The sequence below is a fragment of the Geotrypetes seraphini genome, chromosome 10, assembly GCF_902459505.1.
Source record: "Geotrypetes seraphini chromosome 10, aGeoSer1.1, whole genome shotgun sequence".
NCBI lineage: Eukaryota > Metazoa > Chordata > Amphibia > Gymnophiona > Dermophiidae > Geotrypetes > Geotrypetes seraphini.
This window is the reverse complement of record NC_047093.1, coordinates 104018536-104034708: the sequence shown is the minus strand read 5'-3', so window position 1 is coordinate 104034708 and position 16173 is coordinate 104018536. Positions and strand designations below refer to the sequence as shown.

General features: G+C 45.1%; 1 protein-coding gene across 3 annotated transcripts in view; it reads right to left on the bottom strand.

The window, feature by feature from the left end:
• Positions 1-16173, bottom strand: part of DPH7 (diphthamide biosynthesis 7) — a 259140-nt gene that overhangs the window by 94379 nt on the left and 148588 nt on the right. For all 3 annotated transcript variants that reach the window (XM_033960736.1, XM_033960738.1, XM_033960739.1), the window contains exon 6: positions 6295-6461. In XM_033960736.1, the coding sequence (XP_033816627.1) occupies positions 6295-6461 (167 nt within the window). The remainder of the gene's footprint in view (positions 1-6294; positions 6462-16173) is intronic.

Genomic DNA, 16173 nt, shown 5'->3' with positions numbered 1-16173 from the left:
GTTGGCAAGATTGAGAAGCATCCGTGAGAATGAGAGGTACATCGAAGAAGCAGGGCAGGATTAATTATTTGAGGGCCCCTAGGCACACAAGTACACTGGGCCCCCTGGCCCTCCCCATTTATCTGTTTTCTTATTTACTTCTTTATTTCCACCTGTATTTCTTTTCTTTTTAAATTCAAAACAAAGATTAGCATACCAGTGCACAGTTTTTCTTCTATGCAATCCCAAACATCTCTGAACAAATCCCCCTTCCTTCCTTTCCCACCCAGGACATTAACTCTGAACCCTTTCAATACATATATAAAAGTGTTCAAATATATTGTAAAGTAGTAATACTATCCGAAATAAGTCTATATTAATAACCAAGTTTACAACGCCTCTCAACTGCCTCACTCCACATCAACCAACTGTAACCCATATGTATGTATAAACAACCAAATCTGTAACTCCTCTAGTACGTTCCACTCCATGTATGTTAACTTGTAACAAAACAACAAGCCAAGCAGTCCAAAGAGTCCAACATGAAACAAAAAAAGATCAACAGGCAATAAGGAAATTCAAATCAGGTTTATTCAAGGTGCTCCAAAGAACCATGTTCGATGCATTTCACCAAACAAGGCTAGACAAAGCTAACAGAAAACCATGTCTTTCATACACACAGAACACAGATACATCGTCACCTAGTATGGAGGGAGCCCTACCTTCATGCGAAGCAGTGTCGGACCAGCAGCACTCTAAACAGGCTGCTTGGCCTTGTCCGTCAGGGATTTCACTCTGCCGCATTACTGAGTGAAATCCCCGACGGACAAGGCCAAGCAGCCTGTTCAGAGTGCTGCCGGCCCGACGCTGCTTCGCATGAAGGTAGGGCTCGTTCGTGGTCAGCGGGGAGGGAAGGCTGGAGGGTCAGTGGGGGTTTGGCTGCGCAGCGGGGGTCGGAGGGTGCTCAAGGGTTCTGCTGCCCAAGGGATGGGAGGGAGGGAAGGATAGAAGCTGGGCAAGGCTGCACGAGGGAGGGGAGGAAAGATGCTGCCCATGTGGGGGAGAGAAAGGAAAGAAGAATAATTGGGGTGAAGGAGAGGAAGGGCGAGATAGTCATGTGCATACCCCGAAAATAAGACCTAGTGCCATTTTTGGGCCCCAAGTAAATATAAGACACTGTCTTATTTTTAGGGCAACATGGTAGGTAAAACACATTAAATAGAAAACATACATATCAATAAAACTAATAAAGGCAGGGGGGCAAAAACAAACCAGAGCCACATACAACCAGGGAAATGCTGTTAAAATTGTTTTGTTGTTATTCAAGCTAGTTTTTCTAATTTTTTACATAAGGATAATCAAACTATAAATGAACCAAAACTGTTCACAAAGGAAATACTTGATAGAAACAATCAAGTTACCTCAGGTGCAGGCAGCCGGGAGGACAAGGCAGCTGGGAGGACCTGGCAGACTTGAATGGCGATGGCAGCCGTGAGGACCGGGGTACAGGCAGCTGGAAGGACGAGGCAGACCCAAGCTGCGACAGCAGTCGGGAGGGTGCAGGCGACCATGAGCAGCGAAGGCAGAGAAAGGCAGTGTCTTAAAACATGGCAGCCTCAAGACTTGAGGTACATGAATCAGCTGATGTAGCGGCCATAGATAGTGTAGTCATAGCAGTCGCGAGTCTTGAGGACAGCGTCATCCGGGAGGTTCATTTTCAGAAGGGTCCGACATGGCAGCATTTCTCACAAGCTGCCGGCAGCTGCTCCGAAGTTTTCTCTCTGCCGCAATTTCCTGTTTCCGACAGGGCAGATCGCTGCAGAGAGGGAAAGCTTCGGGGCAGCCGCCGGCAGTTTGTGAGAATGGCTGCCATGTCAGGCCCTTCTGAAAAGGAAAATTTAGCTTTTTAATAAAGCACTTCAGACTGCGGGGCCCCCTGGATCTGTAGGGCCCAGGGCAACTCCCTATAACGCTGGCCCTGGGGGCCCCCTGACAATGTCGGGCCCTAGGCACGTGCCTCGTAGGCCTATCCTTTAATTCGGCCCTGGGAAGAAGTAGATAGAGATTTAATAGTAGACATTCAGAATATATCTAAAAATGGGGAAGTCTTGCTAATAGGTGATTTTAACATGCCAGGTATCCCTATTGCGTGGTCTTCTAAAAGTAGGAAGATTCTGGATTCTCTACAAGGAAAACTGTTCCAGAATCCACACGGGATGGGGTCATACTGGACTTAGTGCTTACAAATGGGAAAAGTGTTTCTGATGTTACAGTAGGTGATCATCTGATATCCAATGATCACTGCATGGTACCGTTTAATATTAAGATGGGTATAGAGAGGGCTTATTGAAAACCAAAGATTCTAGACTTTTAAAAAACTAACTTTGTTCGGATGGGGGTTTATGTCAAGGAATTATTGTCTGGATGGGAACGTCTTGAAGGAATGGAAATGCGGTGGGCAAAACTAAAAGGAGCAATAGTAAGGGCAACAAACCTTTTTATGAGACAAGAAAGTAAAAGTAAGAGGAAAAGAAGGCCGCTTTGGTTCTCAAAAGTAGTAGCTGAGAAGGTAAGGAATAAGAGGTTATCTTTCATAAACTACAAAAGATTGCAGAAAGAGGAAGACAGGCAAAAATATCTGGAAAAGTTAAGAGGGCTGGTCATGAAGTCAGGAAAGCAAAGATGCAACTGGAAGAAAAAATAGCTGAAACGGTAAAACGGGGAGACAAGACATTTTTTAGATGTATTAGTGATAGATAGACGTGCAAAAGTGGCTTTGTGAGACTCAAAGGTGAAAGGGAGAAAGAATATGTGGAAGCTGATAAAGAAAAGACCGAATTGCTTAACAAATATTTCTGTTCTATGTTCACGGCTGAAGCACCGGGAGTGGGACTGCAGAAGACAAACGTGAATAGGGATGGAGGAGTAATAGAGCCTGATCGATTTTCAGAGGGTTATGCTCAAGAGGAGCTAGCTATAATAAAGGTAGACAAAGCAATGGGGCTGGATGGTGTACTAGTGCTGCCCGATTTCCGATTCAAATTGATTCACCGATTCACTTGGGTGAATTGATTCAAATCAATTTGATTTAAAAAAAAAAATTTGGTAACCGACCCTCTTTCCCGTGCCTTCCTACAGCTTGCTGGACTGCTGCTCCTGCTTTATGGGGCGAGGGTGGAGGGTCAGTCGGGAAGAGCTGCAGAAATCCTGGTTTTACTTTATTCTGTGCTTTGGTGCTCTTTGCTGCATCCTCCAGCTTCCCCCGGCCTCCTGCTCTTACTGCAGCCTGCAAAGAGCCTGCAAACACGAAGCAGCGCAGATGCAGGGCTCACAGAAGGGCCGGGACCGCCAAGAGGAAGCAGCACGACACCGGTAGGAGCTTCTACATGATGAGGGGGGGTCGGGAGGCTGTGGGGTGCGAGCGGTCCTTCAGGGTGGGGGTACAGGTGGGAGTGCATGCGAGCGGTCCTTCGGAGTGGGGGTGCGGGTGCGTGCGAGCGGTCCGTTGGGGTGGGGGTGCGAGCGGTCCTGCGGGGTGGTGAATCGGACGTCGGGGGGGCATCAGGCTTTCAGGGTGGGGACAGGACTTCAAGGGGGAGAGGAGAGTCGGGGCGGGGGAAAGGAGAGTCGGGGTGGCCAGAGGAGAGTCGGGGCGGGCAAAAGGAGAGTTGGGCGGCGACGGGAGAGTCGGGGCAGCATGCGCGGTATACGGGTGTGCGCGGTATATAAAATTTTTTAACATATATGTCGGTTTCCTGCACGCTATACCCGTGTGCGCGTTTTACACAGGTGCGCATTATCTACGTGAAAATACGGTAATCTAAGGAAATACTTTTTACAGAAAGCTGGTAGATGCGTGGAACAGTCTCCCAGAAGAGGTGGTGAGAACAGATACTGTGTCTGAATTCAAAAGAGCTCCGGAATAATCTAAGGAAATACTTTTTTTTACAGAAAGGGTGGTAGATGCATGGAACAGTCTCCCTGAAGAGGTGGTGGAGACAGACACTGTGTCTGAATTCAAAAGGCTCATGTAGGCACGTGGGATCTCATGGAGAGAGAAAGGATAATGGTTACTATAGATGGGCAGACTAGATGTGCTATTTGGCCTTTATTTGCCTTCATGTTTCTATATACACATAATATAATCTTAATACATATGGCAATCACAAAATTTTTAAAAAACCACAAAGCACACTGTATGCAGAGAACATATTAATTATTTATATTTGTTTTGGTTTTCAAAGAGGTCAAGGCAGATGATTTCAAAATATGCAATGTCACCTCAGTAACAAGTATAGAAAAATAGACAAATATAGTGCAAAATATAGACAGCAGATATAAATTCTCAAAACTGACACATTTTGATCATTAAATTGAAAATTAAATCATTTTTCCTACCTTTGCTGTCTGGTGATTTCATGAGTCTCTGGTTGTACTTCCTTCTGACTATGCATCCAATATTTCTTTCTTTCTGCCTCCTGCATGCTTCCTCTCCAGACTTCAATCCATTCCCCAACCAACATCGCTCTCTGTCCCTCCAAGAGTCCACTTTTCTTCCTCTCTCCTCTGCCCCCATTGGCAACATGTCTCCCTCCTCTGCTGCAAAGGGAGTGGGGAAAGAGAGAGAGACCCAGGGTGTATGTCTCCCACTCCCTCTACAGCCACATCCAACATTTCTTCCTTTCCACCAGTCCAACATCTCTTTTTCTCTGCCTCCTTCACGCTTCCTCTCCTCCAGTCCTCATTCCCTCCCCCAACCAACATCATGGGAATTGGCGGCCAGGCTGCATACCCCAAGGGTACGAATACCATGTGTTGAGAAACACTGCTTTACCAGAGGAGTTGCAAATTCTTACTCAGTTACTTCCTTTTAAAAAGTAGCTAAATGCATATTTGTTTCAAATTTGCAGCATATGTATTGTGATATTGCACTTAATATTTTATGCTTATTTTTATTCTTGTTTTGAGTGTTGGCTATACCATGGTTTTTATTTTTTGTGTATTTTTTATTGGAACCACCTTGACTGTATGATAGAGCGGGAAATAAATGTTTTGAATATTCATAAAATTAAAAAGGATCCCCAAAACAAAAACACAGTATCTTAGTCTACTCCCCCAATCCTAAACTTATCAAAATACTAACCCTAACAGGTCTTGAACCATTTAAATGACTATACAGAAAAAGATTTTAGTACCCATGGCCAGTGATGCTATGTTACTTTAACCAGGAAAGGCTTGTCTTCCAGCAAGAACAGAACATTTAAAGGCAGTTCAACCAGCAGCTGTTATTACATCAGCAGAAAAGGAACTTATAAATGTCAGTTTTGTTCGTGGCCCCCCCAATATTAGGTGGTAGGGGTTAAGTGAAAGGCGTACTGACAAACGCTGGTCCCAGATTCAGTTCCCTCACTGAAGTTTCACCAGGAAGTAGAATCAAATATTAGGCACAGCCAGAGGTGATTGCATAAAGAATATATTATAGAAATAGACTTACAGAAAAGCAATATTTATAAGCATTACAATTAAATAGAGAGCAAAGCAGTTTCCCTGCCTTACATAGTCTAGAAACAAAGAGAGACATAGAAGCTTGCAGTTCTAGAAGAGCCAGAGAGAGAGAAAAGGGGGATGGTCTAAGCTTCGTATTCCATAGATAAAGGGAAGGATAGACAGAGAGAGGGAGAGCCAAGACAGAACCAGAGTGCCAAGCCAAGAGCCAAGAGATAGCTAGATAGAAAGAGAGATAGATTGATAGAGCAGAGAGGAGGCTTTTATACCTTGGCCGAATATAGAAACTTGTATATCCCAGTATCTTTCTGTTTAGAATTTGTAAACTGTTTGAAACAGTGGTAAATTTAATTGAGGGTGTGATACTTGCAAGCATGGTGATGGGATTAGTCTCTGGCTTCTTTGTTCCATTCAAGGAGGCTATCTGCTTGATCTATGCACCTGGACCCATTGTCCTAAGCACCCTCTTAATCAGACATTAACACCTTTTAGCTAGTCATGATTCAATCAGGGTTACTTAAAACATATCAATTAGGGCTACTTGAAACCGTCTTCCTGCCCTCAGGGTCTATCTGCATTCCCATGCCAGAGTCAGATTGATATAATTTCCCATAGGTCTCGCTGACATAAGTAATGCCAACTAAAAATGCTGAATGGTAGCGATAGCTAGGCTGACAATAATGTTATAAATTACAGCACAGTAGGAGTTGAGAGGGATCCTGTCAGGGTAGGTTTTGAGTTACCAGAAGGGACAGAAGATGATTAACATTTTGGACACCAGAGCCACTAAGACATTTAATGATTACAGACCTGAATAAACAATTTCTGTGTTCCAGTAATTGAAAGCAGCAATCCATGCTTCAAAATCATGTGCCTTCCACTGAGCTAGGATGTCCAGGGCCACAGCAGACTCCTGGACCTGCAGCAGACTCAGCCGTCCCTTTGAATCACTGGTGATTATCTTCAGTGGTTGAGTGCTGCAAATGAAAGTTCACTATCATGACTAGATTAAAATATACAATCTACAAAGTAGAGTCTAGTTATGTTCTAGGAGCTGCTATCATCACCCATGACAGCAACTCTGTCATTCTCTATACATTAAGAAGTCTTGCCATAGTGGTTCACTCCATGATAAATGTCAAGACAGGATTACTGTAATAGAAAAAGGAAGTACTGATGCCCCTGTATAAGACTCTGGTGAGACCTCATTTAGAATATTATCTACAATTCTGGAGACCACACTTTCAAAAAGATATAAACAGGATGGAGTCAGTCGAGAGGAAGGCAACTAAAATGGTTGATGGTCTACATCATAAGGCGTACAAGGACAGACAAACATATCAATATGTATACTTTGGAGGAAAGGTAGGAGAAGGAAGATATGATAGAGACATTTAAATACCTAAGAGCGTGGCATAAATACACGAGGCAAATCTCTTTCAATTGAAAGGAAACTCCAGTGAGAGGGCCTAGGATGAGGTTAAGAGGTGATAGGCTCAGGAGTAATCTACCACCCTTTTTTTACAGAAAGGGTAGTAGATGCGTGGAATAGTCTCCCAGTAGAGGTAGTGAAGACAAAGACTGTATCTGAATTCAAGAAAGTGTGGGACAGGCACATGGGATCTCTTAGGGAGAGGAAAAGATAGTGGATGCTGTGGATGGGGAGACTGGATGGGCCATTTGGCCTTTATCTGCCATCATGTTTCTATGTATATTGGTCTTACTACAAAATTGGAGCACCAGCTCCAATTGATCCAGAATATTGCAGCAAGACTGATAGAAGGATGTAAGCACACCATTTCTGCAAACTTCACTGGCTAACAGTTCAATACAGGGCTAAACTCTGTATCTGATCTTCAAGACCCTTAAAGGAATTGGCCCACTGCTCTTGAACATGATCTCCTTCTAAGGAATATCTCTAACCACACCCTCTCCAAAGGATACCACAGGATGTACACTCACATCTTGACAACAGAAAATACTCGCCATATCACTTCACCTCTCTTTTCCCGCCTTATTGATCTAGGTCTCTCTGGGACAGTTATCTCCTAGTTTCCTCACTCCTTCAAGACAGATCATTTTGGATTCAGTTACCTTCCCCACCTCATGTATCTACTGTCAAGAAACTTTACTGTGGAGTGCCATAGGGATCCGTTCTCTTACATATGCTGTTCAATCTGTTTTTTACTCCTTTAGTGGTACTAAATTAGGAATCCACCACTATGTCATTTCATATCTTCTTATATATCCTACCATATCTACTAATCCTGATCTTCAGCCATTACATAATTGCAGGATGGTTGTTCAATCACCTGGTCCTAAACCCAGAGAAGACGGCTCTTAGCCCACCAACCACATCATGAAGGTGATCTCTCCCTCTTGAACACCAATATTACCCCAGCGCGCTAAATCGGTTAGCGTACTTTATTAAAAGGACCCCTAAGTATCTTTAAAAAAAATTCAGCCCACGACTTAGCCTTAGTTTTAGATTTCAGCCCCTTATGTGATTGAGTTTGACACCTCTGCTTTACAACAAACTATAGTTTCTTTCTATTTATATTAACGCATTCAGATTGTAAACTGATTTACTCTGATACTTTTTTTTTGTTACAGTTAAATAGCGGTATAGTAAGTTTCAAATAAATAAATAAAAAGTGAAACTCGCAAATGAGCCTTCATTTGATTAGCCCCCATATTCTGGAATGCATGCCCTGAAAGGCTTCACTCATTGCTAGTCTTTCTCTACTTCGGGAAACAGGTGAAAGCTTGTCTCTTTGCCCAAGCCTTTAATGGAAGAAGCAACTAATTCGCCAATCACATAAACACAAGGACTAACACTGGTTGCATATACAGCACAGTTACTTACCATAACAGTTGTTATCCAGAGACAGCAGGCAGCTATTCTCACATATGGGTGACGTCATCCATGGAGCCTGGATATGGATAGCCTCGCAAGCAGACTTGCTTTGTAGAAACTCAGAAGTTTTGAGTCTGCAGCATCGCGCATGCGCGAGTGCCTTCCTGCCCAGCACAGAGCGAGTCTCCTCAGTTCAGATAGCTAGCAGAGAAGCCAACCAGGGGAGGTGGGTGGGTTGTGAGAATAGCTGCCCGCGGTCCCTGGATAACAACTGTTACGGTAAGTAACTGTGCTTTATCCCAAGACAAGCAGGCAGCCTATTCTCACATATGGGTGACCTCCAAGCTAACCAGAATGGGATGGTGGGAGTGTTGGCAATTTAGGAGAATAAATTTTGTAATACTCTCTGGCCAAAATGGCCATCCCATCTGGAGAAAACATCCAGACAATAATGAGAGGTGAAAGTATGAACCGAGGACCAGGTGGCAGCTTTGCAAATTTCCTCAATAGGAATGGATCTGAGGAAAGCTACTGAAGCTGTCATTGCTCTGACTTTGTGGGCTGTGACTCGACTCTGTAAATGCAGTCCAGCCTGGGCATAGTAGAAAGAGATACAAGCAGCCATCCAGTTGGAGATGGTACACTTATAAATTGGATGTCCCAACTTGTTTAGATCGAAGGAGACAAAAAGTTGAGGAGCAGATCTGTGTGGTTTGGTGCGTTCCAGGTAGAAGGTGAAAGCACATTTACAGGTCAGAGTATGAAGAGCCGATTCTAATGGGTGAGAATGAGGCCTTGGAAAAAACACTGGAAGTACAATACATTGGTTGAGATGAAATTCTGAAACCACTTTAGGTAAGAATTTAGGATGAGTACAGAGGACCACCTTGTCATAATGGAAAACTGTGAAAGGTAGATCAGCAACTAAAGCTTGCAGCTCACTGACTCTTCGAGCGGATGTGAGGGCAATGAGAAACATCACTTTCCAAGTGAGATATTTCAAATGAGCCATAGACATTGGTTCAAATGGAGCTTCATCAATTGAGCAAGAACAACATTGAGATCTCAAACTACTGGTGGCGGTTTGAGAGGGGGTTTGACATTGAAAAGTCCTTTCATAAATTTGGAAATCACCGGATGAGCAGAGAGGGGTTTCCCTTCAATCGGCTGATGGAAAGCAGCAATTGCACTGAGATGGACTCGAATAGATGTAGACTTGAGGCCAGAGGTAGAGAAGTGCAAAAGATAATCCAAGATAGAAGCCAAAGAGGTAGCTCGAGGCTCCATGTCATGAGAGATGCACAACGTAGAAAATCTAGTCCATTTTTGGTGGTAGCTTTGTCTAGTGGCAGGCTTTCTATAAGCCTCGAAAATGTCTCTTACAGGTTGAGAAAACTGAAGAGGAGTTATGTTGAGAGGTACCAGACTGTCAGGTATAGAGAGTGCAGGTTGGGAATAAGTAGAGACCCTTGACTCTGTGTAAGCAGAGATGGAAAAACTGGTACAAGGTATGGCTCCCTGCTGTTCAGTTGAAGTAGAAGGGAGTACCAAGGTTGTATCGGACACCGAGGAGCTATCAGAATCATGGTGGCATCATCATTCTTCAGCTTGACAAGAGTCTTGAGAATAAGAGGGAATGCATACAGGAAGAGATTCGTCCATTCCAATAGAAAAGCATCTGCCTCGAGGTGATGAGGAGCATATATCCTGGAGCAGAACTGAGGCAGTTTGTGGTTGTGGGGAGATGCAAAGAGATCTATCTGAGGAGTTCCCCACTGAGAAAAAATGTAATGAAGAGGCGAGGAATTGATCGTCCATTCGTGAGGTTGCAAAAGATGACTCAATTTTTCCGCCAAACAATTTTTCTCCCCTTGAATGTAGATGCTATCAGGAAGGTGTTGTGAAGGATTGCCCAATTCCAAACCTTCAGAGCTTCTTGGCAAAGAGGGAGAGATCCCGTTCCTCCCTGCTTGTTGACATAATACATGGCGACTTGGTTGTCCGTCCGAATGAGGACTACCTGGTCGTGAAGAAGATGTTGAAAAGCTTTGACAGCACTGAAGATCGCTCTGAGTTCTAACAGACTGATATGACACTGACGATCCGTGCTGGACCAATGGCGTTGAGTACGGAGACCTTCGAGGTGAGCCCCCCAAGCGTAGGTTCCTACAAAGCTTGGGACCTTCTGATGAGGACCTTCTGATGAGGGGGCATCTGAAACAGTAAGCCTCTAGAGAGCATCCACCAGCAGACAGACTGTCTCAAGGAAGGAGTGACTGTAATATGTCAAGAGTGGATCGCAAGCCTGCGTCCACTGAAGAATTCTGAGGTGAAGTCTGGCAAAAGGAGTCACATGAACTGTGGAAGCCATGTGACCTAGTAGTACCATCATGTGTCTCGCTGAGATTGAAGAATGGGAAGACACTTTGTGACAGAGCTGAAGAAGAGCATCCAGACGTTGTTGAGGAAGGAATGCTCCGAGTTGAATAGTGTCCAGAACAGCTCCAATGAACTGTAGATTCTGAGAGGGCTGAAGATGGGATTTGGGAAAGTTGATTTTGAATCCCAAGCTTTGTAGGAACCACGTAGTTCATTGGGTCACTACAATAACCCACTGAGATGTTGAATCTTTGATGATCCAGTTGTCTAGGTAAGGGAACACCTGAAGACCATGGTTCCTTAAAGCTGCTGCTACCACCACCAGGCACTTGGTGAACACTCTGGGAGATGAAGCCAAGCCGAAGGGTAGCACTCTGTATTGGTAATGCAGCTTCCCCACCCGAAATCTGAGGTACTGACGGGAGGCCGGATGAATGGGAACGTGAGTGTAAGCCTTCTTGAGATCCAAAGAACATAACCAATCGTTCTGATCGAGAAGGGGATAGAGGGATGCCAGGGACAGCATGCAAAATTTTTTTTGACTAAAAATTTGTTGAGAGCCCTGAGATCCAATATGGGCCGCAGATCGCTTGTCTTCTTCGGAACTAGGAAGTAACGGGAGTAAAACCCCTTGCTCTGCTGTTCCAAGGGAATTTCTTCGATGGCACAGAGATGAAGCAGAGCTTGAGTTTCCTGAAGAAGAATGGCGGTCTGGGATGGATTGGAAGGATATTCTCTTGGAGGAAGCTCCGGTGGAACCTGAGTGAAATGTAGAGTATCCTTCCCTGATTATTGACAATACCCAGAGGTCGGATGTAATGGTTTCCCTTCGATGGTATAAATAATGGAGACAACCTCCTATGGGGTGAAGGGAGGACAGAGACAGAACGATGGAGGTTAAGCTCTGTTTGAGACAGTCAAAAATGCTGTGCAGCTTTAGGTGTAGCAGAAGGCTGAGGTTTCTGTTGCTTCTGCTGCTGTTGTTTCTTGGTGGGTGCTCTAGTGTAAGGAGCCGCCCTTGGAGGATAATGCCGCTGGAAGGATGAAAGAGGTCAAGAAGGTTTTGCAGGAGCTGGCTTAGGCTTTGGTCTGACAATTGAAGCAAAAGATTTTTCATGCTCAGACAACTTCTTGGTAGCAGCCTCTATGGATTCATCAAAGAGGTCATTGCCCTCACAAGGAATATTAGCCAAACGATCCTGAAGATTGGGGTCCATATCTATGGTACGAAGCCAGGTCAGGCGGCACATCGCTATTGAGAATGCAGTGACCCTGGAAGTAAGTTCAAAGGCATTATAACCAGCAAGAAAGGCGAACAACCGGGACTTACACTGCTTGTACACTAACGCTAGGAGCCTAGGGGCTAAAATGGGAGAGCTGGAAGTATTAGCCTGCAAAAAGGGCCTAGACATAATTGGAGTCACAGAAACGTGGTGGACTGATGACAATAAATGGGATGTAGTCTTACCAGGGTTCAAACTCTACAGGAGTGATAGGTCACACAAAAAGGGTGGAGGAATAGCACTATATATAAAAGATTCCATACCTTCAACCAGGATGGAAACAACAGTAAGGGCGGATGACTTGGAATCACTATGGGTTAAGCTACCAGGAGGAACAGGAACAGACATAAAATTGGATCTGTACTATCGCCCACCTGGACAATCGGAAGAAATCGACCAGGACCTGGAGGCCGAACTGAGGCAGTTATGCAAAAGCGGAAGTGTGGTGGTGATGGGGGACTTCAACTACCCGGGAATAGACTGTAGCATCGGGCACTCAAACTGTATGAGGGAGACCAAATTCATGGAGGTCACGAGGGACTGTTTCATGGAACAGTTGGTCACGGAACCAACACGGGGAGATGCCACTCTTGACCTAATCTTCAACGGACTAGGGGGACCCGCTAAGGAGGTGGCAGTACTAGCCCCACTAGGAAACAGCGATCACAACACGATCCAGTACAGGCTAGAAATTGGACCATCAAAGGGGAAAAGAACCACAACGACAGCACTCAACTTCAAAAAAGGGAATTATGATGCCATGAGGAAAATGGTGGGAAAGAAACTCAATGATACCGCAAGGAAGATAGAATCCGTACAAAAAGCCTGGACCCTACTCAAGGGCACGGTGCATGAAGCACAGAACCTGTGCGTCCCCAAGTTCAGGAAAGGGTGCAAGAAAAATAGAACAAAAAACCCAGTGTGGATAACAAATGCAGTGAAAAAGGCGATAAGCGATAAGAAGGCATCATTCAAAAAATGGAAAAAGGACCAGACAGAGGACAACCAAAAGGAGCATAAAAGACACCAAAAGGAGTGTCACCAAGTGCTTAGGAAAGCAAAAAGAGAATATGAAGAGAGACTGGCAGGGGAAGCAACAAACTTCAAATCATTCTTCAGGTATGTCAAGGGGAAGCAACCAGCTAGGGAGGAAGTGGGACCCTTGGATGATGGAGACAGAAAGGGAGTGGTAAAGGAGGAAAAGGAGATAGCGGACAGGTTAAATGAGTTCTTCACGTCAGTTTTCACAAGGGAGGACACAACCAACATTCTGGAACCCGAGGAGAACGTAAAAGGAGATCAGGATGAAATTCTGGTCCAACTAGAGGTGAGCAAGGTGGATGTCCTCAGGCAGATAGACAGGCTAAAGAGCGACAAATCGCCAGGTCCGGACGGCATTCACCCAAGGGTACTCAAGGAACTAAGGAACGAAATAGCTGAGCCACTTAGACAAATATGCAACCTATCCTTAAAAACTGGAGAGATTCCGGAGGACTGGAAAATAGCAAATGTCACGCCCATCTTCAAGAAAGGCTCAAGGGGAGACCCAGGAAACTACAGGCCGGTGAACTTGACCTCGATCCCGGGAAAGATGATGGAAGCGCTGATTAAAGACAGCATCTGGGAACACATCGAAAACAATGGGCAGCTGAAGTCGAGCCAGCATGGCTTCTGCAAGGGTAGGTCATGCCTCACGAACTTATTATACTTCTTTGAGGGGGTAAATAGCCAGGTGGATAGAGGGGAATCCATAGACATCATTTACCTTGACTTCCAAAAAGCCTTCAACAAGGTAGAAACATAGAAAAAAAGCTGCAGAAAAGGGCTATAGCCCAAAAAGTCTGCCCATCCAAGTATCTCCTCCCCTGAATTTACTCCCTTAAAGATCCCACGTGAGTATCCCATTTTCTCTTAAAATCCATCACGCTGCTGGCCTTTATCACCTGGAGTGGGAGTCTGTTCCAATGATCCACTACTCTTTCGGTGAAGAAGTACTTCCTGGAGTCGCCATGAAACTTCCCTCCCCTGATTTTCAGCGGATGGCCTCTGGTGGTCGAGGGTCCCATAAGCCAGAAGATATCATCTTCTGACTCGATGTGTCCCGTGATGTACTTATATGTTTCAATCATATCTCCCCGTTCTCTTCTTTCCTCAAGTGAGTACAGCCGCAATTTTTTTAATCTTTCTTCATACGTGAGATCCTTGAGCCCCAAGACCATCCTGGTGGCCGTTCGCTGAACTGACTCGATCCGCACGAAAGACTGCTAAGGAAGCTATGGAACCACGGGGTGCAAGGGGTGGTCCACCGATGGATCAAAAACTGGCTGGCGGACAGGAAACAGAGGGTTGGAGTGAAGGGCCATTACTCAGAGTGGCAATGGGTCACGAGTGGAGTTCCACAGGGGTCGGTGCTGGGACCGCTCCTGTTCAATATATTTATTAACGACCTGGAGGTGGGAACAAAATGTGAGGTTATTAAATTTGCGGATGACACTAAACTATACAGCAGGGTCAAAACCATGGAGGACTGCGAAGACCTCCAAAAAGATCTGACAACGCTGGAAGAGTGGGCCAAAAAGTGGCAAATGATCTTCAACATAGGGAAATGCAAGGTCATGCATGTTGGGAAAAAGAATCCGATGTTCACTTACAAGATGGGGGGGGGATCACCGCTAGGGGTGAGCAACCTTGAAAGAGACCTGGGAGTGATGGTAGACACAACATTGAAGGCGTCGGCGCAGTGCGCCACAGCCTCAAGGGCAGCGAACAAAATGTTGGGTATCATTAAGAAAAGTATCACGACCAGGACGAAGGAAGTCATCCTGCCACTGTATCGTGCAATGGTGCGCCCGCACCTGGAGTACTGTGTCCAGTACTGGTCCCCGTACCTCAAGAAAGACATGGCGGTACTTGAGAGAGTCCAGAGAAGAGCAACTAAGCTAATAAAGGGTATGGGGGACCTTTCATATACTGACAGACTGAAAAAGCTGGGGCTTTTCTCCCTGGAAAAGCGACGACTCAGGGGAGACATGATAGAAACCTTCAAGATCATGAAGGGCATAGAAAAAGTGGACAGGGACAGATTTTTCAAACTAAGGAGAACCACAAGTACAACGGGCCACTTGGAGAAATTGAAAGGGGAAAGGTTTAGAACAAACGCCAGGAAGTTCTTTTTCACCCAGAGGGTGGTGGATGCATGGAACGCGCTACCGGAGGATGTGATAAGCAGGAGCACGCTACAGGGCTTCAAAGAGGGTCTGGACAGGTACCTGGAGGACAAAGGGATTGAGGGGTACAGATAGGAGTAGAGGTAAGGTTATAGGGACAGGATTAGAGGTAATTTATAAAATAAGTCAGAGACCACTGTTCAGGCAGTGGGCCTGATGGGCTGCCACGGGAGCGGACCGCTGGGCAAGATGGACCTCTGGTCTGCCTCAGCGGAGGCAACTTCTTATGTTCTTATAAGATGACTGGAGAAGATGTAATCGGAGTTGCGTCAAGGTAGCAGAGAGCTCCAAAAACTCCACATGTCTATGTTCATCCAAGTTCTTCATAAAACTGGGAAGATGATCAATCAAGAACTTAAAATAACTCGTGAAGACAAAATTGTAGTTTAGGACTCTGGAGGCCATCATGGAATTCTAATAAAGGCGACGGCCAAACTTATCCATGGTCTTTCCCTCTCTTCCAGGAGGTACTGTGGCATATACTCTGGAAGGATGGGTTCTCTTCAAGGAGGATTCCACAAGGAGGGATTGGTGAGATAGTTGTGAATTCTCAAAACCCTTGCAATGTAGAGTTCTATACCTCGATTCCAATTTGCTTGGAACAGCAGGTATAGCATAAGGAGTCTCCAGATTTCGTTTAAAAGTTTGAGACAAAAGCCTGTTAAGAGGAAGCTTGAGTGACTCTGCAGGAGGTTGAGGTAGATGCATGTCATCTAAGTGTAATGTAATGTACTCCTTAGAGTATTTAGAACCAGCATCCAATTTAATATCCAGGTCATCAGCCATTTGGCAAAGAAAGGACAAGAAGGACAACTGATTCGCCAGAGCCTGGCCTCGAGAAGGACTTGATGACCTCGAGGTGCCTCGAGTGGAGAATGAAGGTGAAGCCTTTCTGGAGTATTGGTAACCCAAGAAATAGACAGACGTGGAGGAAGCATTGGAA